Consider the following 25,690-nt stretch of genomic DNA (forward strand, 5'->3'; position numbering starts at 1 on the left):
GAAGAAAAAATGATGTATAGTTTCCAAAAATTAAATTCATCTAACTTAGAGTAAAACAACTTATTATATACTTAGATATGATTAATTTTAGGGGAAAGATACTCTTTAGGATAAAAAAATGTAACAAATTTTTTGAAGTTCTTGAATAAATTAAAACTTATCAGCTTACTTTTTAGTTAACATTCACAAGTATTTTATTTATTGCTAACAATTAACTTTTTTGGGGATGTACCATTATCAATAGTCAATTATTCTTAATATATGCAAATTATAAAAATTGACTGTATGCTTTATTAATTTCTAATGATTTATTAAAAAAAGTATTTTTTGTAAGAGTTTAAATAGTGCGGTGAGAACGTATGCCACGGGTTATGCACAGTCAAAGGTTTTCACTTCTAAGAAAGAGAGACGAAACAGAGAGAGATTTTCCATAAAGTTGATGTGTCCATTTAAATGTAATAATATATATGTTTGGTACTGAGTGTCATTAACACTTATCAGTTTCATGTTTATTCAAGTTTGATTTAATTTGGAGACCCAACAAGCAGCCACCCATATTCATACTAAGATTTCATATCATGGCTTGGGGATCACGTTCCTCTTCCTCTTCCTCCAATTACCATGTGTTCCTCAGCTTCAGAGGTGAAGACACACGTCATGGTTTTACTGGCCATCTCTACAACACTCTTCAGAGCAAGGGAATCCACACTTTCATTGATGATGAGAAGCTTCAAAGAGGGGAGCAAATAACACCAGCACTTATGAAGGCAATTGAAGATTCCAGAGTTGCCATCACTGTGCTCTCTGAACACTATGCTTCTTCCTCGTTTTGTTTAGATGAACTTGCAACCATCCTTCACTGTGACCAGAGGAAACGGTTGTTGGTTATACCGATCTTTTATAAGGTGGATCCTTCTGATGTGAGACACCAGAAAGGTAGTTATGGAGAAGCATTGGCAAAGCTTGAGAGGAGGTTCCAGCATGACCCGGAGAAGTTGCAGAACTGGAAGATGGCTCTGCAGCGAGTAGCTGACTTGTCTGGCTATCATTTCAAAGAAGGGTATGACACCATACTAATCTTCTTACTTTACAGTTTTTGTTGGATTATCTTTTACTTGTCTGATTATTTGACATTAAATCTAAAGGGAAAATAAATGCTTGTTGACCTTGACAATATACGCATACCAGGACATGGATAAATGCAAGGCTTTTAGTTTAACTTGTTAAAACTTGTTTTGTTTGAAACAGAGAAGGATATGAATACAAGTTTATTGAGAAGATTGTTGAGGAGGTCTCTAGGGTGATTAATCTTTGTCCTTTACATGTTGCGGATTACCCAGTTGGACTAAAGTCACGAGTGTTACATGTAAGGAGACTTTTGCATGCTGGATCTGATCATGGTGTCCACATGATAGGGATTCATGGAATGGGCGGGGTAGGAAAATCAACACTTGCTCGAGCTGTCTATAATGAATTGATAATTGCTGAGAAGTTTGATGGTTTGTGTTTTCTTGCAAATGTGAGGGAAAACTCAAACAAACACGGGTTAGAACACCTCCAAGGAAAGCTGCTTTTAGAAATACTCGGAGAGAAGAGCATCAGCTTAACAAGTAAGCAACAAGGAATTTCAATCATACAGTCTAGGCTCAAGGGAAAGAAGGTTCTCTTGATTATAGATGATGTTGACACACACGACCAATTGCAAGCAATTGCTGGAAGACCTGATTGGTTTGGTCGCGGCAGCAAAATCATCATCACAACTCGGGACAAACAATTGCTAGCATCTCATGAAGTTAATAAAACATATGAAATGAAGGAATTGGATGAGAACCATGCTCTTCAGTTGCTTACATGGCAAGCTTTTAAAAAAGAAAAAGCTGATCCAACTTACGTGGAGGTCTTGCATCGCGTAGTAACTTATGCTTCTGGTCTTCCATTGGCGTTGGAAGTAATAGGTTCCCACTTGGTTGGAAAAAGTATACAAGAATGGGAATCTGCCATCAAACAATATAAAAGAATTGCCAAGAAGGAAATTCTAGATATACTTAAAGTAAGCTTTGATGCTTTGGAGGAAGAAGAGAAGAAAGTTTTTCTTGACATTGCTTGTTGTTTCAAAGGATGGAAATTGACAGAGCTTGAACATGTTTATGATGACTGCATGAAAAATCATATTGGGGTGTTGGTTGAAAAATCTCTAATAGAGGTTAGATGGTGGGATGATGCAGTTAACATGCATGACTTGATTCAGGACATGGGCAGGCGAATAGACCAACAAGAATCCTCAAAAGAGCCCAGGAAGCGAAGGAGATTATGGTTAACAAAGGATATAATTCAAGTTTTAGAAGAGAACTCGGTAAGTGAGAGTATGGTCTCTTATCTTGATCGTTTTTTTTATCTTATCTTTACATCATAGTCAAGTTTTTTCATGACAATTTGTAAATTTCTTTAAACAGCAGGTGAATTGATGTCTTACATATAACTTGTATTGTGGTTGATTCGTACATTTTTTTGCATTAACAGGGAACGAGTGAAATTGAAATCATATCTCTGGATTTATCCTTATCCGAGAAAGAAACAACAATAGAATGGAATGGAAACGCCTTCAGAAAGATGAAAAACCTTAAAATACTTATTATTAGAAATGGTAAATTTTCCAAAGGTCCCAATTATATTCCAGAAAGTTTAAGAGTACTGGAATGGCACGGGTATCCTTCTAGTTGTTTACCATCTAATTTTCATCCGAAGGAACTTGCCATATGCAAGTTACCTCAAAGTTGCATTACGTCATTTGGGTTCCAAGGCTCAATGAAGGCAAGTTTAAGGAGTATATTTTGTTCATGTTGTTAATTAATAAATTTACTTCAAACTTATTCATTTAGTTCTTATTTAATTTCTTTTTTCCTTTATTTTTTTCTTTTGCAGAAGTTCAGGAATCTAAAGGTTTTGAATTTTGAACAGTGTGAATTTTTAACAGAGATACCTGACGTATCTGTTCTCCTAAATTTGGAAGAACTTTCATTTCATCGGTGTGGGAATTTAATTACAGTCCACGACTCAATTGGTTTTCTAAATAAACTTAAAATATTGGGTGCTACAAGGTGCAGGAAGCTTACCACATTTCCACCTCTCAACTTGACCTCTCTTGAAAGACTTGAACTTTCATGTTGTTCCAGTCTTGAGAATTTTCCAGAAATATTAGGAGAGATGAAAAACTTATTGAAGCTTGAATTGTCTGGCCTTCTTGGTGTAAAAGGATTGCCAGTTTCATTTCAAAATCTTGTTGGACTCCAAAGTTTAGACCTGGATGATTGTGAAAATTTTTTGTTACCAAGTAACATTATTGCCATGATGCCTAAACTGTCTTCATTGAAGGCTATAAGTTGCAAGGGGTTGCAATGGGTAAAATCAGAAGAGGGTGAAGAAAACGTGGGCTCAATAGCATGTTCAAATGTTGATTACATCATTGTCGATTATTGCAACCTGTATGATGATTTTTTTCCAACAGGTTTCATGCAGCTTCATCATGTGAAAACTTTAAGCCTAAGGGAGAATAATTTCACATTCCTTCCTGAATGCATCAGAGAATTGCAATTTTTAACAACACTTGATGTGAATGGTTGCTATCATCTTCAGGAAATTAGAGGGGTTCCACCAAACTTAATAGATTTCTCGGCAATCGATTGTATATCCTTGTCTTCCTCGAGTACAAGCATGTTTTTAAATCAGGTATTGTCTTGTTTTTAACGTATATGATTTGATAATGTATTGCATACTTGATGTTGATAAACTTATGACTTCTTTATGAATTATGACTAACAGGAATTGCATGAGGCTGGACAAACTAAGTTTGGCTTTCCAGGAGCAACTATTCCAGAGTGGTTCAATCACCAAAGTAGGGGAACTTCAAGTTCTTTCTGGTTTCGTAATGAATTCCCTGACAATGTTCTTTGTCTTCTTGTAGCACGTGTGGAACGCATAGGTGATAATGATATTCCCATGCCCGTGGTGTTACTCAATGGCGAACTTCTTATTGATCGTGATCATCACGTCCAACTAGGAAAAAAGAAATGGGATTATACATATCTATTTGACCTAAAATCAGTTTTAGATGAGCTTGTTGATCTATCTGAAGTGGTATTAGAAAAGGAATGGAACCATGTGGAAATTACATACGCGGGTCAGATAGAGACCTCACTGGTTAAAGCAACCGGAATCCATGTATTCAGACAGGATGATATTCGATATGATGATCCCTATGGCAAGAGAAAATTAGAGCATGATCTCAGTTCTGAATCACAACCACTCAATAAAAAGCCTAGGTATATGTGGACAAGCAAGTTTCATTATTATCTTATATATGAAAATTATACTGTTAAATTGGAATAAGTTAAAAATAGCATGTTATCGAGGTTGTTTTGCAGGTTATCGAGGTGGGTTGGCCCTGAAAGAATTATAAATCTTCTGGGGAATGCTGCAGATGGAGCTTTATTTACTAATGCCGAGAGGAGATATAGCCATATTTCTATGGTCTCTTGTAGGCGATGCGGCGTGTTGGAGGAGACATGTCTGCATGCTCTTCGAGATTGTCCAGAGGTGGCTGCATTTTGGAGAAGTGTGTTACCTAAGAAATTAGCACCAAAGTTTTTTAATGGTGATGATGTGACAGTGTGGCTGGAAACAAATTTATCTTTTTCAGAGGCAGCTGTTTTTTGGCCAGCTTTTTTTGGGATTGCAGTGGATCTGTTGTGGGAATCCCGCAACGACCTTGTGTTCTATCAAAATGGTCAGACTTGGGCATATGTACATCTTAGGGCTACAGATATTGTCTTTAAGCGCTATAAAGATTATATGAGAGCCCGTGCTTCTCACAATTTGATGACGAGGAATCTCTTGAAGTGGAGGAGGCCTTTGCCCCTTTCACATGGGCATTGGTTGTTGAGTCTAAATGTGAGTGGTGCCTATGATCCCTCTTCAGGTACTGCTGCATGCGGAGGTATATTCAGAGACTACCATGATAGATTCGTGCTTGGGTTTTCGGTGAAGCTTGGGGAATGTTGGTCAAATGATGAGGGTGAAATATGGGGTATTTATCATGGTATGAAGATTGCAAGGAAGTATGATATTTGGGGTTTATTTCGTGATATTCTAAGGCAGCATAGCGATAAACATAATGTATTTGACTATATTCGAATAAGTCCTAAGATTGCAAGGCAGCATGAATTTGGTAAAATTGTAGTGGTATCGGGCTCTGAGAAAGCTATTGGGTTTGTGTCAGATGGATGCCCTACATCCACATCTACATCTACATCGATGCAGCATTGTTTCCCATTCTGTGATGAGTTGAAAGCTCTAACGTCTGCTACAAATCACTCATACTTCATGTACGCACCGGACTCATACTTGATGCACACACCGGACGATCCTGCTGCTTATTCCTTTGTCAAATTCGGTTTATCCATGAAACAACAGGCTGCGTCAATTTTTTCGGCTTGTCCCTCCTTTTGCCAACCTTTTGTTAGTGAATACATATAAATGTTAAATAAATAAGTACCTCAATAGAATATTTATTTCTTACTTTTTTGTTTAGTTTTAGATTTGTCCTTGCAGGTTCTACTATATAAACAATTGAATTATATTTATGTAATTTACTTGCTGTATATTTATTTTACATTATATTTCATTTTTTTTTATTTTATTTTATAAACATTAGCATATGTGAATTAAACGTACGTTTGCAAATTTTAATAAAAAAAATATTTGAATACTAACTAATCTAATTTTTTGTATTTTAACAGACAATATATATGTCAATCTTAATTATAGACAAATTAAATATAAAACCTTTTGTAAATATACGGTCTTTTAAATATTTTCAAATCTTAATAATAAAAAAATATGTATTTTAATACTTACTAACTAATTTAATTTTTTTGGTATTTTAACAGGCAATATATATTTCAATCTTCTATTAATTAATTAAACAAAACCTTTTATAAATATATATATATATATATATATATATATATATATATGTATATATGGTCTTTTAAATGGAGACCTTACCTGATACAATTTGGGATTAAATGGAATAAAAAAATATTAATTATATAACTAAAATGTGATAGAGTTAAAGTGCGGGAAGTGAGCTAAACTAATATTTATATATATTTAAAACTGCCTAACCCTTGCAGTAAAAAAAGAACGGTCTAACCCTTAAAGTTTAAAAATGAGCTTATCTTATAATACAAGTAATAAAATTGTTTGGAAGGGCTTATAAAATAGCTTAATAGCTGAATGCTGCAATGGAAGAGCTAACTTTAAATAAGTTTCAGCATCAACTTTACGTCTACCATCTATTTAATTGACACTACAAGTTTAAAGCTAAGCAGTTGTATGTGTATATTGTGTCCAACTTTTTGGTCGACGCTACATAGCAAATAAAGTCTGTAATTTATTTTTTCTTATCTCAGGTTGTATTATAAGTTTATAACATTTTCATCCTATTTTACATTGTAAAACTGATTGTTTTTTCCTTTGAGTCTCTAAATGGTGATTGAAGTTGTATCAAATGGAATACCTTGGTGTTTATTACAAATGAGGGTTCAAACAATTTTTAACAAGAAGTAATACTATATTATCAATTTAAGTATATTCGTTTTTGGTATTAAAAAAAAGAGATAAAACACAAGTTTTTAGACTTTCCCCTCTCCCAAGGGCGAATTTACGAAGATTTAATTATTAAATGAATAACTTATCCACGAATCATTTTCCTAGAATATATATGTTTTAATTAAAAAAATAATAAAATAAATTATAATATAATATTTTAATTTCTATTCATACTTGATGTCTAATATATTAATTATATGATCAACCTACTTTTACAATAAAACATCTAAACATAAAAAAAAGTTACATTTAAATTACTTTTATCCAAATTTACGTTAAAAAGTTGCATTACGTTGAAGTTTACAAATTATAATATAACAATATAATTAAAACTCTATAAATTAATAATGTGAGAGCTGGAGAAATTTAGAGAGTTATTAATTTATCAATAAATTAGTAATTATTAATTTAAAGAGTTGTTAAGTAATTATATTGTACATACCAAACAAAAAGACAAATTAGTCTATGCCTATTAGGATTACATTACACCAAACCTTGAAACTCAACGTAAATTAGTATTTACTGTGTTTATATGCATTGAAAATCAATAATGACTTTGAAGTACAATAAGCATAGACAAGAGGAACAAATGTGTTCAATATATTCTTAAGCAAGTTTGACATATATAAATTACATAAATGTAAACCATATATACATTCAAAATCAATAATGACTTTTTCAGTTTCTATGAATTATTAATTTATGATTTTTTTGGGATCGAAAATTATAAAGGGATCTCACGAAAAATTATTATCTTATTATTTTATCGAGTTTTTCAATTTTTTACATTGGCCCAAGTCGAAACTAGACAAATTTATTATTTTAAAGAGTTTATTAATTTACCGATTTAATTAAATTTTATTGATATATATATATATATATATATATATATATATATATATATATATATATATATATATATATATATATATATATATGACAGGATGATAATGCATTTTAGGATATTTATAATTTTAGTTTTTTCATTAATTTTAAAATCATTCCACTTTTCAATTACAGATCAATTATTTTAATTTTATTTTTTAGTTTCCATTATTATATTTTTTTCATATTAGGCATTCTACTGTTAATGTCATATTATATATTAAAATATTCTCAATTATGTTTAAAGTAAAATAAATTAATACTCATAAATAGATATTATACTATTGTTATGTCAATTAATGTAATAATTAAAATATTTAAAGTGCAATGTTAAAATAATATAATAATAATATTGTACGACTCAACAAATCTGTCAAAAATGATGGAAACAAATATAAATAATGTTTAGAAAAAAACATCTTATAAAAAAAAGGTAATGAGAAGATTTATTAAATATTTTAAGGGTAAGAAGGAAATACATATGAAAACATAAAAATTGTCATTTTGAAAAATTGTCATGAGGTAGCGTTTCAAATTATTTTTTTTTCAAACTATTAAAAATACATGTTTGTCAAATACTGTTTATAAAGTCAAGCAAATTTTTCAGTTTGTTAAAAACAAATTAGAAACTAACTGGAAACTATTTATCCCAACATACACTAAATTACTATTTTAGGAACAAATTCTATACGGACGAGTGTTTGAAAATTGTAACTAACTGGTTAAATAAGAAGTAGATCTCACACAATTTATTGTGAATTTTATTTCGGTCGAATATAATTTTACTTCGGCACAAAATCTATAAGTATGCACACAAAGATAAAGTTTACTTACGGGTATTAGTAATGAACGCAATTGTTTTGTGTAACTTCTCTTATAGTATGCTGAGATTCAGAATTCCAAAATTTGGCAAGCTTGGGTTTTGATATTAACTAGTGATGTGGATAATGAATCTTGTGACATTTATTTTTCCGTGTTATGATTAATTTTGTAATTCTATGTTGTAATGGACTTACTACCAACCTAGGAGGGTAAAAATATAGGTGAGTCCAATAAGGGAGGCAATGACAGTATGCAAATATTAAGGGTTAGAAGCCTAAGAAATAAGCAAGGATACTATGAGAAATGCAGAGGAGAAAATGGCAATGACAGACCACACAATTTATGAATGAAATGCAGAGGGGAAAATGGCAAGAGATAATAGGGAAGGCAAGGATACTATGAGAACAAGCAAAAAACAGGTAGACAACCAAAGAAGGTACCCAATCCAGTGCTTATATCATATATGCACATAAGTGAAAAAACCAGAAACTGATTCACTGAAATTTAATAAGTACAAGAGATCATTGATAAGGAAGATGCTGTTAAAATGAGATTCTCTGATGATGATTATAACTTTGAAGAATTAGATAGTCGAGGTGAAACAATAAATGATGAGCAAAGTTAGCAATCTCCTCCAAGAGTAGTTGTGCTTCCTTTATAAGCCATTTGATTTAAGGTTCAAAATTCCCATACAATCTATTGCTAGTTGCTCCAGGAGCATTGATTTCCATTGCAGGCAACTTGCTCTCTTTAACTAAAGATTTTTGCATAGCCAAAAGTTATGATAATGGATTGAATGAATGAAAGAACCGTGAATCAACATCATATATTCCTTTTATACAAATACAGGATTGTATGCTAATGATATTTTCATGAGAATTTGTAATGGGATTTCCATGATTTGATTTTCCTCTTAGCTGTTGAGAATATTCCTTTTTTTGTTTGAATAGGTCTTCTAGGGGTTTTCTTGCTTCATTCTGGTAATGCAAGGTGAGAGTCAGGTGGTTTCAACTACCAAAGAAGGGAAACTGTGCTGTAGTTATTTTGCCATCTTGATTTAGTTTTCTTTTCTTGCTAGACTTTTGATTCCTTTTTCCGAAACTTAAGAATGAGATTTTTGTTACTTTATTTGATAAAGATCATAAGCATCCTCTACCGGAGACAATTTTGATCGAGGTGAACAAGACCAATTTAGATAACAAAACTCTTTTCAAATATTTAATATAATTACATAATTAAACTCAAACTTGGGATGGTACAAAACTATTGTTACTTGTGAACTGTGAACTTTTCTTTTTTAAAGGAGGGTTATGAACTAGAATTCTATGGGAAAATGGGTAGAAGACCCCTAATTATGTTGTCAAAATGCTTGTTATAGACTACAAAGATAATATTTTTATACAATACAGTCTGTACTCATTATGTGTTGTACTAAAAAGATGCCGTATTTATTTTTCAAAAATATTTTTGGTGATTTTTCTTTGCCACCGTTTATTTTCCTTCCATCCTACAATAATTCAGTTTATAATAAATACTACGTTACTCTTGTTTCTTTTTTCTATTAATTAGTTACAGAACTCTTTGGTGTTTTTAAGAGTTATTGATATCTACTTTGTCTCAATTTAATCCCATACACTGACTTGAAAATCAACTTTATTCTCATAAATAAAAGAGAAGAAGAAAACAAATAATTATTAGAAGTCACTTAAAATTAAACCCGCTTTTGACCTAAGCTTTAGGCTTTAGCTGAACTTGAGAACACTGCTACGTTACATTACCCGCCTTGAACACTAGTGTCAATGAGCAAGCATTTCCCTTCTGTATTACTTACAAATATTCACACATCTTGAACTTTTGCACGTATTCTAAATGTAACTCGTCTTGAATTCCAATTTCTGAGTTTGCTTTATGGATCAGTCGATCTGCTTACGAGAGTTGGGCTCAATTTGTTTGTTTAATAAAAAAAAGTACATTTTTAATTAATCTCTTTTAAGATAAGTAAGTTCTCTAAAAGAATGCTGAAACACCTAAATAAGCGATTTTGGTACCTCCCTATAAAAGTAGAAAAGAATGAACTTTAACAAGTGCACCTATGCCATTCATAAAATTAAGGCTTCCCTAGTGAAACGCAGTCTTCCGAGACTCAACAAAATAAAAAGGAGCTCTCATCAATATTAATATCATGTTTTCATAAATGAGGAAGGTAACCTCACCAAAGTATCTTTTGTGAGATCACTCAGTCCACCTCCCAAAAAATTATTTCCACACTTGACAAGTCAATTAAAGAATCTGTACTTAGAGCAGGGACATTACATTATTGCCACTTGAACAAAAACACAAAGGGTGTAACCATCACAAAAGATGAGATAGTAAGAGCACTCTCTGTATTCATGGCAGATCATCAGAGACTTCGGATCCACGCTGTAAAGGTGGAAGCACCACTGCCGCCAAAGATTATCAATGGTAGCTCCAGGTTCCTCGAGATCAGAAAAGGGTAGTGCAGGTGCAGTACCATCCTCCATTACTACATGTTATGCTAGCAATACACTCAACACCCCCAAGAAGGCTGCATTTGCAAGCGCCATGTGTTGAACACTCAGCCCAATTATTTAATTGACAGCCTGAGGATAAGTGATTTGAGAGGAGGAATTCTATTACACTTGGTTGCATCCTGGATTATATATGAAGAGTCCATCTAGCAAGTAACATTGACACTGACACTGCTAAAACTAAGGTAAAAAGATATGATGATTGAAGCAACAAATAAAAAAAGTTGTAGCCCATATGATTTGAATCTTCCACATAGCATACATTATCAGATCGATCATCATTCCGATAAATATCATAGTGGCCAGATTATGAATTATGAAAAAGTTCAGAATATGCAAACCGAACAGTGACACTCAAGTGAAGTAGCTCATTGATGACACAAACTTCTATATATGGTAATGTAACCATTAACAAGTTAACAATTTAATATTTCCATCTAGCATTGAAGTATAATACTTTAATAAATACTAATCAGAAAGAGAGAAACATCATCTAATACAAGGACCCTTGTACATAATCAGAAACATGCAGTTACTCTATTGACTACCGGGAATAGTATTCATCTTTTACAAATTACTACCATTAACCTTTATTCAACAAAGCAGACACTCAACAGCCACCAAGCAGATTTGCTTATATTTTTATGCAATAGATTTTTTATGACTACATTCTAGTACCTGATTTTGAATGCCTCAACTTGTTTTCATGAATGTATGTAACTAATCACCAGTTAAGGCCCTTGGTCTATGTTCGATGGTAGAAAGGGACATTCCCGTCTGTGAAACAGCTCTAACAAATGCCATATTTGCCGTTAAAGTTGGGGCATGCCAATGGTCACCAGTGCCAAAGACAACCTTGTTTTTCAATGCCAGCTTCCTAGTTGATGGGAGGCCCATCATGCGTTCTGAGGGAGTATCAGGAACAACCCTGTGATGTACTCCAGCTTGTCAGTGCAAAATGTTGCAAATAGTACTTTAGGCATTGGCAACACAACAAAAAATAGCGTCAACAAAGACACTTGATTCAAGTGAGAACTATATAAATACAAGATTAGGTAAAAGAAATCATGAAATGCAACTGCATGAGTTTAGTGAAACATTCTCCAATTAATTTCCTGAAATTGATTATTTAGCATAGTTAACAAACTAGCAATATCAAAATAATTTTCTTTTGCAATTTTTCTTTCGTTCTTTCTATTTTTTTTGGCAGATAAACATAGATTTAACTCACCTGAGACAATTTATTAACCAGTCAGCTCTCAGTTTCTCATTGGGCCCTCCACACATTGATACTAACTCCTTAAATTCCATAAGAACACTCTCACAAATTAGGCCATTCTTCCCACGTAGGATTCTATCAAATTCCATATGGATTGGGTTTTGAATTTCAGACATTATCTACCAAAAATAGAGGAAAGCTTCAATCAGTTTGGTTGATGCTGATAACAATCAGAATAATTTATGAAAACTACACAAAATTATTGTTGTTCATGTTCATCAAATGTTTTACCACCAAATGAGTGTACGCATGCAAAAGGTTAGACACACAAAACAAGAGGCAAAAGTCCGAATAAGAGAACTTACTTACTTGACCAATCACAAAATCGTAGTTTCCCTTAAACCGCTGCCTCATTCCACTCTCTGGAGTGGCCAAAAGTTTCTCTGTTCCACCATTACTAATTCCTGATACAAGAGCTATCAAAGCTGTTGTATCAAAATTTACCAGATCAGTCTCACCTAAAAGATTCCCAGGATTAGAAGATTCACAAGCTTTACTCTCCATTGAACTTAGTTTCATTCCCATAAGAATGGAACAGAACATAACCCCCAAGTTTATTCTGGCATTCTCTTCAGTAGGCTGTGCTTGAGTTTCGGCCTCATCTACTGAAAGCTCAAGATGAAAGGAGTCCCCACTTCTAGCATTTTCTTCCCCTAGTTGTGGCTGAGTTTCAGCTTTTCCTACTGAAGGCTCTAGTTGGGAAGAGTCCACAGTTGAACCTTGAACACTACATCCAGACTTTGTACCCTCAACATCCTTGCCATCAGCGGGGTTGATTTCAAGGACACATGCATTTCTGTAAGATCTTGCAATAACATTTATCCAGTCACCTTCAGTTTCTTCCAACATGTCAGAACTGAAAACAGAGAAATCCAACCAAATTTCAGATCCCCCAAACTCATCTCGAAGTTTATTGTAAATCTGGGTTGGAAGCCCATTGGCAAAGAAAAGAATAACTGAGGAAGGTCTTAATGTTAAGTTAGACTGGGCAGCAGCAAGGACTTCTTCAATACGTAGCTTTAAACCCTTACTTTTATGGCATCGATCCCAAGAAATGTACTCTGGATTTCTGTCAGATACTATAATCCAGACAGGCTTCTTGTTGAGGGTACAAACCACATCAACATGGATGTTATTAAGAGGAGAATGGCGCCTCTCCTCACTGCTAACTGAAGGTGAGAGAGGGATTGGCTTGCAAACTCGAGAAACTCCAGTTACAAAGGGTTGCTGGAGAATATGTACAACTGTTTCGAGGTGCCCGATGTTGACACTGGTATGTTCATCATACAGATAACAGATGCTTAATTGCTTGTAAATTGTAAGTAATGTAGAAAGCATCAATAGCTACATCTAATTAATAGTACTCGTATTAAAGATGAAAACATAGCCCAAACACAATAAGATATGCATGTTTGCTCTTCTCTTTTTAGATCAAATTCTTAAAAATAAATGCAATAAACAAAATAAAAGTTACCACATCAAAGTCAAGTCAGAATAAATTCTTCCAGTCATAGACAATGTAATAGGTACTACTGGTAAGTGTTGCATGAAGAATGCTAGGATGCACTCTTTCCAACACACTATTATTAGATAAATTTCCTGAGAGTTTTATAGAATAACATGACTCAAATCTCTTTTTTTGCAGGGACCATAAAAAGTTCAACAAAATAAAATATTGTGCCGGAAAAGCATTTCTTAATGCTACATTAGACATTACAGAATGAGCCACAAAGATTGCTTCTAGGACTCCACTATTCAAAATAACAATGCATGACATTCTAAACGGATGATCTTAGCAAGAGCCAAAATTTTTAAAATCAAGGCCTAATTGCAGCTGGAATGTTCAAGGTTTTTGGGGTCTCTGATACACATCACAATCACAAGTGTGGCTACATCCGCCACTTTTGTCCACTTTCCAATGTTAAGATTTTTTAAGAGCAGAAACATTGACCGCAATTTAAGTTTAAAATTGTTGTTAAGTAACATAAGATGTTCACAGTTCACCTTAAAAGGAGAAAAATGCAATTTTATTAAAAATAATTATCGGGTCCTATAATTAATCATGATAAGTCCATCCTCAATAAAAAAAAAAAAAAAAACTGTGTCTTTCTGTCTCCAATATAACTACGATTATATCATGTTACTCAACATCATCAGAGGATCCAAATACATTAAGTAGGTCATAGTTAACCATATCTGACAACTCAAAAGAGTGACACATAACAGGAATATCCACCAATCAAAACATGATTATAAACACAAACATGTCACAAATTTGAACAAGAGTGACCTGAGGGGCACGGAAGAAGAAGAGCGGCGAGAGAGGAAAGCGAGCTCGGCACGTGCCAACTTGAGGAGGGTTCGCCTGCACGAGACAGTGATGTTGGTGGAACAAGGTAAACTGTTAATGGCATCAATGACGCACTTGCACCTCTGCTTCGCCAATTCCACTTGTGCAACCCTCTGTTCCTCCTCCATTCTGTTTTGCTTCCAAGGAATCCACTTTTGTTCTTTAATTGCAAACCTATTTCCTCCAATTTCCCATTTCTTATTCCGTTTTGGAGATTCTTCGTGATTCGATCATGTTCCCCTTTTAAAACCCTAGTGATAATTCAATGTTTAACCTTTCCTTTTTTTTGTTATTTCAACTTCTTTTATGACCTCTGTAAAAAAAAAGACTTCTTTTATGACCAATTTTTCCCCCTATTGTTATTACATGATCTTCAAAAATCTTTGATTCGGTATAGTTTAAATATCAAGGACTGAAATAACAATATAAGGATTTATTTTATTTATATATATATATATATATATATATATATATATTAATAATTAATGTGAGAATTTCAGGGATTCAAAATTTAAAATGGAAGTTTGCCCTAATGTAGGAGTAATACTAAAAACTTATCCATCCCTGCATACAAAAACAGTCACCGTGGCAGTCAAAATTTCTCTTATGAAACCAATTATCCTTTAATACAACCATAGACACAATTCCTTAACCCTATCTCTCAAATAAATTATTAAATGTTAATTTTCTAATTTAACCGTTGATTTCCTAGTCAATAACTAAAATTGCTGACTTTTGAGGAGCCAGACTCCAAACTAAAGTAACCAAAATATTAGCAACTACTTGTTAGAAATTTTACATCTTAGTATGAAGAAATTCAAATACTACAAAAAAATAAATAAATAAACTCTGTTGGAAAAAAAGTCCTTATTCTCTATGACATTGACAAAAAGGAACAACTACAAGCAACCGCTGGAGGACTTGATTTGTTTGGCCCTGACAGCATCATCATTATAACAACTAGGGATGAGCAATTGTTAGATATTCAGTGTTGAAAAACAATATAAGGTTGATGTTCTGAATGCTATTGAAGCTCTTAAATTGTTTCGGAGGAATGCTTTAAGAAACAAAGAAGTTGATCCAAGTTGCACTGAAATCATAAGGCGTGCAATATCCTATGCTGGTGGCCTTCCACTGGCTTTGGCTTTGGAATCAATAGGGTCAAACTTGTTAGGTAAAACATTGGATGAATGGACATCTGCATTAGATGCATATGAAAAAATTCCAAATATATCTATTCAGGAAATTCTTACAGTGAGCTATGATGGCTTTGAAATTTTTCTTGACATAGTTTGCTTCTTCAAAGGGTGCATGCAGTTTGAGAAAAGTTACAAATATGTCAAATGCTTGTGGTTTTCATGCAGAATATGGCATTAGTGTTCTGCCAAATAAATCACTCGATAACATTTTGATGTCTAGTGAATAAGATGATGAGATTGTGGCAATGCATGACTTGATTCAATGTATGGGACAAGAAATAGTTAGACAGCTATCAATTTTACCTGAAAAACGCAATAGGTTGTGGTTTTATCAGGACATTATTTGCGTTTTGGAGAAAAACAAGGTATGAAAGAAGCATCTACCTAGTGTTTTTCCACTTTTTTCTTCACATAATTAGTTATTCTTTACTATATTTCATGGTTCTTAGTCCTTACTAATAAGATTAAGAACCAACACAATAATTTATAATCTGAGAGTTTCTCTTTATTCTTATTTCAATTTCACGACATCATTTTTATACATTATTTTTCCATTTTGCTTTTGTTTTAAAAGGAAAATGATGAAATTCAAGCCATGTTGTTGGATATGCCCAATGATGAAGAAGTTCAATGGAATGGGGAGGTGTTTGGAACATTGAAAAACCTCAGGATGCTTATAAAAAAGAATGGTTCCTTTCTCGGAAGCCCCAAACATTTTCCGAAGAGTTTGAGAGTTTAGGAATGGTTGGGATATTCTTCAGCTTCTGTACCATCTAATGTTGCTTCAAAGAATCTTGTTGTCATTCTCAGTTTGTCTTACAGTTGCTTTCAATGGGACCAACCACTTCAGGCATCTATAGTTATTAATATTGTAACTTGCAAATTATTTTGGCAAACATATATATTACACTTTACTCTTATAACTAATAATTTAGACTTTATTTTGCAAAAGTCAAAGGTCTTGAGTCAGTTGATCTTCACAGGTTGTATGAACATAAGGGAAATACCGGATGTCTGGTTCCCCAAATTTGACAGAATTGTTTGTTGATGATTGCATAAATTTGATTAATATCAATGATTATGTTGAATTAGTTGATAAGCTGTAAAGGTTTAGTGCTAAAGGATGTACCAAGCTGAGGTTTGTTCCACGTTACATAAAGTTGGAATCTCTGGAATATCTTTGCCTTGGGGACTGCAGCAGTCTTGTCATTTTTCCAGAAATATTAGGACCAATGGAAAAACTAAAATTTGTTGGCTTGGAAGGAACTGCCATAGAAAACTTGCCACTTTCACTGCAAAATCTTGAACTTAAATTTTTTTGTTAAAATCAATGATATTGAAATACCTTTTCTGTTTGATTTCAATTACAACTTGGATACTGACCATATGTTTATGTTCAATAACTTTGCATATCCAATGAAATTGGATCATGGAAGACAAGTTTCAGAAAATGAGTGGAGTTATGGGGAGGTTGTATTTTTTATACACCCTATTCAGGTAGTTCAGGATCAATCAAATGGACTCGAGTTTATGTAAACCTAACATTTACTACATTGGAGAATATTCGATTGTCAAATCCTCATCCTCCCAAAACCACTCATCTTGGCAACTCTGATATGAGAAATCAGCATGATATACAACAAGCTTCATTCAACCCTGTAGTGTCAATGGACACTAGCATGTAAAGCAAAGAGGCTTCGCTTTCGCTTAGCACCAGATATTGGCGTTGCCCTTTCATGTATACAAAGTGGAAACAACCTTTGGATAAAGTTTTGAGCGTTCCATTGGGACAAATTGACAACCCCAAATGCAATATTGCATTTAGATGACTTCTCTCCTGCTCTGCTTGTTTGCTCTGTTCACTTCTACTTCTATCGTATGGTTGTGATTCTTGACTTGCCTCTATCAATATTATACTCATGTCACACTGAAATAGAGGAAATTCAATTCCCAAATCCTTATCCTCTCAGAACTATGAGCAGTTACTCCAACCACAGCACTTGTTAAGCAATTCAGGTTCATTGAAACCAGCAAAGAAATTTGACGGCTCCAGTGACTTTTATTTTGTCGGCAAATATTATTTTGTTAGAATGTTAGTTCTATCCTATCAGCAGAAGGGATCAAACCCAGCTTGTTTTCTCTTTTCAGTTTTACCATTCTATATTCTATCAATAATAATATTATTTCATATCGTTTTTTTATCGAAAAAAGTTAGTTGTTAATTATTAGTATTTTGTTAGCAAATGGAATTGAACTCACAATTTTCTTCTCCCTTCCTTCTCCTTTTACCATTAAGTCAACCTTATAACTCTCTATTATTAGTCATTCTGTGATCTGATCTGGACCAGATGGAGCTACAGGATCATGAACTAAAGGATATGTGCAAAGAGAAAGAGAAGGGGAAGGGGAAGGATTATATTTTAAAAAAAGGGGGAAGGATCAATTTTAGTATTTTGAGTATTGCAATAAAAGGTGGGTGTATTCAGAAAAAAGTTATGTTGAAAAAAGAAAGGGCCTAGTATGATGGCTACTCATCGACCAGCCCAAATTGCTTTATAGTTCAAGAGCCATATACTTGGGCTACTCATCGACCAGAAATCATTAGTTTTTTTAATGATCACTCATAAAAATGACTAATGATGGGGTTTTTTTAGACCTTTTAGACCCCAAGTATATGGCTCTTGAACTATAAAGCAATTTTCTTTTTACCTTTAAATCATCTGATTTCTTTTATTTTAAACTAACCCTCTATATTATTAGATTAACTTAACATTTTTTAATGAGTTGTTTTTTTACCTTCTCTTGCATGGCATCAATGACATTTTGCCACACCAATGACATCTTATGTGATTCCTAAAGGTTCGGTTTTTTAATCAACCTTGCTCTTAGGGTAGAAAAAAAATTCAATTTCTCTTGCACTAAATATAAATGATACTATAGCAAAGGAAATATAAATTCACTCTCCAATGCACAATTCATTTACACACGATCCTTACATAAAGTTAGTTTAAAAATGGATGATGGGTTGCCTTTACAATGAAATGAAATAGCAATTTTATATTGATATTATTCAGGTATTGGCAAGGAGACCCTTTCTTTTCCCCCAGAGGACAATTTACCTTGAACCTCTATTTGCTGAGCGTCTTTCAAATATTATAGGGAAAGGAGGAAATTAATATATGAAGTTAAAAAAAGTAAATGCAGAAGGTAGAAAAAAATCCAATAAACTAATTTGTTTTATCTATTAACAACATTGGAAAAACACCCTTTGGCTGACATTTTTCAGGTAGATCTAAATTTCTTTGAGGTGTGCAAATTCATTGTATTTTATCACTTGTCACCCTTAAGATGGTTAGGATCAGTTTGTCCCACTTTTATGTTCTCTGTTCTCCAAGATGAGTCCACTTGAGGAAGTTGATATTCATCTGGTTTCAAGGCCAATGAAAAATCAGGCAATGTTGGTGCTGTCTCCATGATCCTGTAATAATAAAAAGAAAACACAAAATATGGTTTTGTTGGTCATCATACTACTTCTCACTAGCCAAGAATAATTAAGCAATTACAGTTAGTAACAAGTTACTCGTGCTCTTTGGAAAGTTTACCTTTCATAAGAGTACAAATCGCGGTTTATTCGCACCTTGCTTGAAGTATCCTTAGGAATTTTTTCAGAGAGATATTTCATGGTCCCCCAAGGTGGTGAATTTCTGCAACCAATGACTGCCAGTTAGATGGGCCATAAAACAGCACATTACCATCAATAGTATTATTCTTCTTGAAGAGAAATAGAAAATAAAATGATAAAGTATGTCAAAGCCATGGTCATGATAATTCTCAATGAACTAGGTTGAAGACATAAACCATAGCTGATAAATGTCCTTCACAAACAATAATAAAGGCCACAAGGAGAGTTGAAAGTATTTAAAAAACAAATAAAATTATCACTCAATCTCTCTTAAAATAAGAAAGAAAAAGGAAGAAAGTGGAAGTACATTAGGAAATGATGGATCATTAGATCATAGAGGCATATTATGTCACCACACCACATGTTAGAATATGCTAAAACTATTAAATTTCAACGAAATAGTACTTCTTTAACAATAACAATAATTTACCATGCAGTTTATTAAAATAAAGACTTACACACGTTTTTAGTTCAAGTTCGACTGAATTTAGTTTCAATCTCCCTAAAAAAAATTGTTAGTTTTAATCCTTGCAAATTTGAAAATTTCTTAAAAGGGTCCATAACATAATCTAGTAGTGACATGACATGCATCTAAGCATGCTACGTCAGCCAACATGTTGGGGTGGCATGTGACATGGTATGCCATGTCACATCACCGGCAAATAGGAACCATTTTTTAATATTTTAAAATTTATAATCATCAAATCTAACAAGAAAATAATTAGAGGACTGAACACCAAATTTAATCATATTTAAAACATATTTTACCTAAAATAAGTATACCATAAGATATTGCTAAAATATTGTAAGCCTGTCGCCCATACATACATTAACACATTCTAATTGTGATCCTCAACAACCAAAGCGAGATTAGTGCATATTTACCAATTTTCACTTAAATTATCATTATAAGGGTACAAATTTCAGTGTAAGGAACAAATTCTTGAAGGTACAAAAAACTAGAAGAAAGCAAAGATCACAAGGATGCTTCACACAAGGTTTTTCCAAGAATAGCCTCAAAAAACTAGAAACTTAACTCACATTTATCTGAATTTCAAGAAGATGGAATTATATTTATTAGAAAACATGAAACCAAACATCACACTACCAGTTCCAGCTCCAGCAGATAACCATAACTAATAATGGTATTATATTATTTAGAAAACATGTGCATTACATCTAACTGTTGGTTCAGCAAGTTCTTAAAGAAGGCTAAAATCCTGTTTTCTGAGTGCATATAACAACATAAAAGTGTGTAAAAAGGAAGACAAAGGATAACCTTGACAATGGAGATGCTGCGTTGAATGCCTCACACAACTTCTTACTTTCTTTGAAATACTCATCTGCTGCTTGCAAAGCAGCTACAGCCATCCCATGAGATTTTTCTGTATTTCCCTCATCAAGAATCAAACCATGATAATAATATGCTGCAGCCTAGTAAATCATTAGAACAAAAATATCACAACTTCATATCAGTTGCTTCAGCAGAATGCATCCAGTATACTCATTCCCAAACTAAATATGAATATGCTGAAAGCAGAAGAAAACATATATAGGCATATGTACCTATCACTCTTATGCCATCAAATACAATTATTACAACAACAAAATTAAGAAAAAACATCAAATTGCTTGAGCATTTACGACCACACCACAACTACTATGCAGATACCTTATCTCATATATCAAAATCATACTGTTCCTTTGGGACTCATCATGTATAATATGTATTCATAAAATGGCACTGAAATATATAATGAAATAATTCTTAGGGACTGGCAAAATATTTATCAGATTACCTATAATGTAAGATGCAACAACATGATACAATATCATGGATTCATGGTTCAAGAATATCAAAGCCATTTGGGTTTGGTTGATAGCAATAGTAAAAGCTTTAGTAGAAGATTTAATCATCCTCATCTATCTCAAAATTAGCAACAGCATTGAAAAAGTTTCATCAGACTACAGCCATTACCAAAAACACCTATCTGTTTTGAAAATTCAATCCCCTCGACTTCTTAATTTTGCACACAAACTTCATATTTAATATTGAAGTTGTAGAGGAAAATCAATTATTCGAACCAATTTATAGCTTCATCTCCATTATTTGCTAAAGGTAATCTATAAACCAGAAAATTGATCTCCATTCATACAACTATACAGTAAGAATAATAATTAAATATAAAGAAGCAAATAACTGGGGGAGGAAGGACTTACCTTTGCTTCAACATATTTCCATTTCACAAAAAGACAATGTTTTTCACCCCAACCATTTGCCAACGGAAGATTCATAATGTTATCTTGAGCCTGTAAATAAACAATGTAGTCAACTCAATGTATGCTGATCAAATGCACCCATGTTAAATTACTAATGCACATACAAGTTCACACACACACATAAGCAGAGCATATAGAATAGAGACAAAGATTTGTCATAGGAAAAAACTGTTATCAATACAATACAGATCCCAAGAGAAATGAGTTATCCTGTAAGAAATGTTAAATACAACCACAAATAAATAAATATAAAGGAGAATTTCCCAGTGACATAAATAATAAAGCAGTCAAGTAGAGATACCAAACAAACAAGTTATCAGACCTGTTGCCAACATTTCACCATCTCACATGCAAGCCTACGCTTCACAGCAAGAGTGGCTTTGGTACTATCAATTGCCATTCCAAGTTGTATATCTATAGCCTGATAATAGGAAAAAAAATAGGGAAGAAATAAGCATATACATCCAAAATAAATTTGACAGAGAGGAAAGGTATCGATATATTGAATATTTTCCTTCTCCAAGCTTCCATTCAATATTGGTACCACCATGCACTGAACTTTTCTCCCAGGAAGATTCAACATATAAATATATTCCATCACACAAATTCTTAAAGGGACACAACAAATTAGACCCAACATCTCAACTAATATTACATTACTTGAAATAAAATCCATAGGAATTTACATATGATGGGTTGAAAAAAAGGAACACAAGCATCAGATAAGCTCCCCTTTTTTAAACCTTTCATAGCTTTGACTTCCCCCTCAATGGAATGAATAAATACATTGTAAATACCACAATAACTAATGTAATATTTTTACCCTTATCAATCCAGTCCTTTCTTTTAATACCTGTCCTAATGCTTGTAGACAGAGTGCTCGAAGAACTCCCTCTGCTAGGTCTACAGGTAAATTTCTCCTAAGATCACAACCAAAGGAACAAACATCAAAAGAATGAAGACATCCACTTAGAGTACACAAATAAGAGCAACATTCAATTCATTGCATATATTAGATATGTACAAACCTGAGTTCCACAGGCAACTGTGGAAGAACATGTTTGACTGCACAATCCAAATACCCAGCAGCCTTTAGAAAGATATCAACAGAGGCTCGTCTGCTTTCTGTTAGTAGATATCAAAAGTATTAACTTCACATATCAAATGTTCTTGAAGTCTAAACTAATCTGTTCCAATGTTTTTTTTCAGTTTGATATATTAAGCAATAAGAGATTCAGGGATGGGACAACAAATTTGTTGACAAATACCAAAATTTTATACCAACCTTCTGATACTTTTGGCAGATGACCATTAGAGGATGATGATCTTGGAAACAGTAACAAGTTAGCCTGTGATAGTGATAGCATTGCCATCAAATGCAAAACTGACAACACCTCATACCAAGCATTAGACATGGTTGTTTCCTGTGAAGAGTGCCAATAACAGCATACAATAAAGCATGGAAGTAGTGGGAACAAATTAATCAGCATTCTTCAATATAGAAAGTAACTTCCACGTCAAATTCAGAAACATGTATGGACTTTAAATAGAAAATCTGATTACCTCTTTGTCATCCTCTTGATTCACCCAAGTAAATTGTACTTTATACTGTAAATGGCTTCCTGCACCATAAACACAAGCAATAATATTTGATACTTGTCTTGCAGATAGCATACATCATATACAAATGGACTAACACAAGCTTTACCATTCTTAACTAATCCCAGAACAACAGGCAAGTAATCCTCAAGAGCCTGCAGAAGGTCAGCCAGTGTTGAACCTCCTGCAGAAGAAATCAAACGATGCCGATGCATCAATGAATTAGAGTAACTTATTCATCATAAAATCATGTTGTTGTTGGTAAAACTAACCATGCTGAGTTTTTCTTTTTGTTCTTGTAATTGTAGGACCTTCTTGACCAGCCATTACAACTATACGCGTTCTAAGAGCAGACAGGCGTTCCACTATATTCTTGGACAAATAATCACCAAGTGATTGAGCAAAATCAACAGGTTTAGGAATCCTCAAACCAGGAACATATACTGAAAGTTCACCAATACTCCCTGGCCTCCTTCTATTTCCACCAGCGTCCTTCGGAGCTGACACCACACAGCCCATGTCTAAAGGCTCACTGTATCTGCTGAATGCTGGCACAGATAAGATAAAGAGAATCACCAAAAAAATCTCAATTTCAGTGAGTATCGTGAGTTTCTATTGTCTATGACATCAAGCAGTGCAAACTTAGAAATAAAGTGCTAGGGAGGGGATACATGCTGCCAATTACAAAAATGTTTATTCATTATATTAAAGTTCTAGAGAACACTTGCAAGGAAGCTGAGCGATTAGCACTAAAAAGGACATTACCCTGACTAATTAAATGGCAAGTTGCCAACCAACAAAAAAAGTGGTAGTAGGTTACTCACGAGCACCATTACATTTAAGATGTAATGGGACTGTCCACATTATTTTAAAATTGACAATATTTTATTCAGTAGCCTTATTTTTAAACATTTTTTTGGTTTTTTTTCAGCAGTATTAATGATTCCTTCTATGTTATCCACTTCCTAAATAAGCCAAAAAGCTCCATAATCTTAATCCTTAACTAAAAATAAGCACAAAAGATTAATCTAACCAACGAACCTTGTCCTTTGCCCTGGCCGTTGACTAGTCAAGTCAAAAGTTATGGTATTCTCTGCACAAAAAATTCACAGGTAGAGAGTTGAGTTTGAGAAAGAAATAGGGCTAAAAGTGACAGCATCACAAGAACAGCATGAGACATGACAAGTGGTGCCCGTGTCAACGCTTAACTGTGATAACTAGAGAAAAGGCCTCAAAAGGTTGCATCATGCTTACACGGTGACAACACTTAAAGGTAAAGTAGCATCAAGTAAAAGCTTTTATTGGATTCTACATTTCAAGAAGAAAACAGCTGAAACTCTTGTGAGTAAAGAGTCTCCAAAGAAAACCAAAAACAACTGAACAAGCAACAATTGCAGAAACAGAAAGGAATATTCGCATTCATTCATCATCATTTCATCTCTTCCTCGTTCCAACAAATCATGAAACAACGTGTCTGTTTACATCTTCAGAAATTTCAAAAAAAAAAAAAAAGAGGCCAGAAATGTAGCATTGTTCCATAAATGGATAAGATAACTCAAAATTAAAAGTTCAAAACTTTCTGAAACTAATGAGAAAAATGTTCCATTTATTTGATGAAAAACCACACAATATCCAAAAACCAATTTCCAAATTTCAACCCAAATACCAAACTTGAACTGGGTTGGCCTGATTTTCCAAATTGGAATAATCTAAAATGATACCAACCCCCCTCCGCCCCAAAAATACATTTTTTAAGAACAATTTACAAAGTTGCAATCATTTTTTCTTCTCCTCACTCTTCCCAACCTTAAATTTATCACTTCCAACAACAACAAAAAAAAAAAAGACAAACAGAATCAGCCACAAAACCAAACCCAGAATACATGCTAATTGGTCTTTTACCATTAACAGTACAGTGGTGGCAAATTGAGGAAGCTGAGGCAGTCAATTGAAAGCTCAAGAGTGCAATTCAATTCAACTCAAAAATCAAAGAAAACAGAGATTTTGAAAGGTTCCCAGAAGCACAACCACCCTGAAGGTGAAGATGAAGATCGCACAACCAAAATCCAAGGGAATGGGACTCAAAAGCTTTTGCTTCAATGAGAACAACAGAGACAGATAGAGAGAACAAAAGTAGAAAAATGTATTTTGATTTTGATTTTAATAATTTAACAACATTAACATATAGTAGTATTGCCGTGTTTTATTTTATAGTATGTTATGTTATATGTGTGTACATACACATTATGCGTAACTCCTAACATAGACTCATACATAGAGACACAAAAACTATTGTTAGAAAATGAAATGGCATTGGGTCTATTTATTATCCCCGTATACTATATAAATTTTGAATTTGGACTATAAAAATATTTT

The 25,690-nt window shown here is 33.4% G+C and overlaps 3 protein-coding genes across 8 annotated transcripts; 1 reads left to right on the plus strand and 2 right to left on the minus strand.

The window, feature by feature from the left end:
• The first annotated feature begins 387 nt into the window (after window positions 1–387).
• Window positions 388–5,673, plus strand: LOC114389262 (TMV resistance protein N-like). Of its 4 annotated transcripts, XM_028349897.1 has the most exons (7): window positions 388–1,060; window positions 1,249–2,353; window positions 2,521–2,811; window positions 2,923–3,726; window positions 3,820–3,892; window positions 3,962–4,319; window positions 4,398–5,673. In XM_028349897.1, exons 1-7 carry the CDS (start codon window positions 579–581, stop codon window positions 5,530–5,532), a joined length of 4,248 nt encoding a protein of 1,415 aa, XP_028205698.1. In that variant the 5' UTR covers window positions 388–578; the 3' UTR covers window positions 5,533–5,673. The 4 variants fall into 4 exon arrangements, with proteins under 4 accessions (XP_028205698.1, XP_028205695.1, XP_028205696.1 ...); XM_028349894.1 differs by having other exon boundaries at window positions 3,820–4,319; XM_028349895.1 differs by having other exon boundaries at window positions 3,820–4,319; window positions 4,410–5,673.
• A 4,852-nt stretch (window positions 5,674–10,525) lies between these two features.
• LOC114389266 lies at window positions 10,526–14,864 on the minus strand. 2 transcript variants are annotated; one of them, XM_028349903.1, is made up of 5 exons: window positions 14,495–14,864; window positions 12,514–13,474; window positions 12,157–12,323; window positions 11,604–11,853; window positions 10,526–11,071 (listed from the first exon to the last, which is right to left on the minus strand). In XM_028349903.1, the coding sequence occupies exons 1-4, from the start codon at window positions 14,680–14,682 to the stop codon at window positions 11,646–11,648; spliced, it is 1,524 nt and encodes a 507-aa protein (XP_028205704.1). In that variant the 5' UTR covers window positions 14,683–14,864; the 3' UTR covers window positions 10,526–11,071; window positions 11,604–11,645. The 2 variants fall into 2 exon arrangements, with proteins under 2 accessions (XP_028205704.1, XP_028205703.1); XM_028349902.1 differs by having other exon boundaries at window positions 10,526–10,997; window positions 14,495–14,863.
• A 3,826-nt stretch (window positions 14,865–18,690) lies between these two features.
• On the minus strand, window positions 18,691–25,466 carry LOC114389268. Of its 2 annotated transcripts, none has more exons than XM_028349906.1 (13): window positions 25,217–25,466; window positions 24,356–24,407; window positions 23,587–23,852; window positions 23,424–23,498; window positions 23,279–23,337; window positions 23,001–23,139; window positions 22,744–22,840; window positions 22,569–22,635; window positions 22,038–22,136; window positions 21,656–21,745; window positions 20,715–20,869; window positions 19,356–19,457; window positions 18,691–19,231 (listed from the first exon to the last, which is right to left on the minus strand). In XM_028349906.1, the coding sequence occupies exons 3-13, from the start codon at window positions 23,831–23,833 to the stop codon at window positions 19,084–19,086; spliced, it is 1,278 nt and encodes a 425-aa protein (XP_028205707.1). In that variant the 5' UTR covers window positions 23,834–23,852; window positions 24,356–24,407; window positions 25,217–25,466; the 3' UTR covers window positions 18,691–19,083. The 2 variants fall into 2 exon arrangements, with proteins under 2 accessions (XP_028205707.1, XP_028205706.1); XM_028349905.1 differs by having other exon boundaries at window positions 23,587–23,862; window positions 25,217–25,465.
• Between the last annotated feature and the right edge of the window lie 224 nt (window positions 25,467–25,690).

Source organism: Glycine soja, chromosome 16 (assembly GCF_004193775.1).
Source record: "Glycine soja cultivar W05 chromosome 16, ASM419377v2, whole genome shotgun sequence".
Classification (NCBI taxonomy): domain Eukaryota; kingdom Viridiplantae; phylum Streptophyta; class Magnoliopsida; order Fabales; family Fabaceae; genus Glycine; species Glycine soja.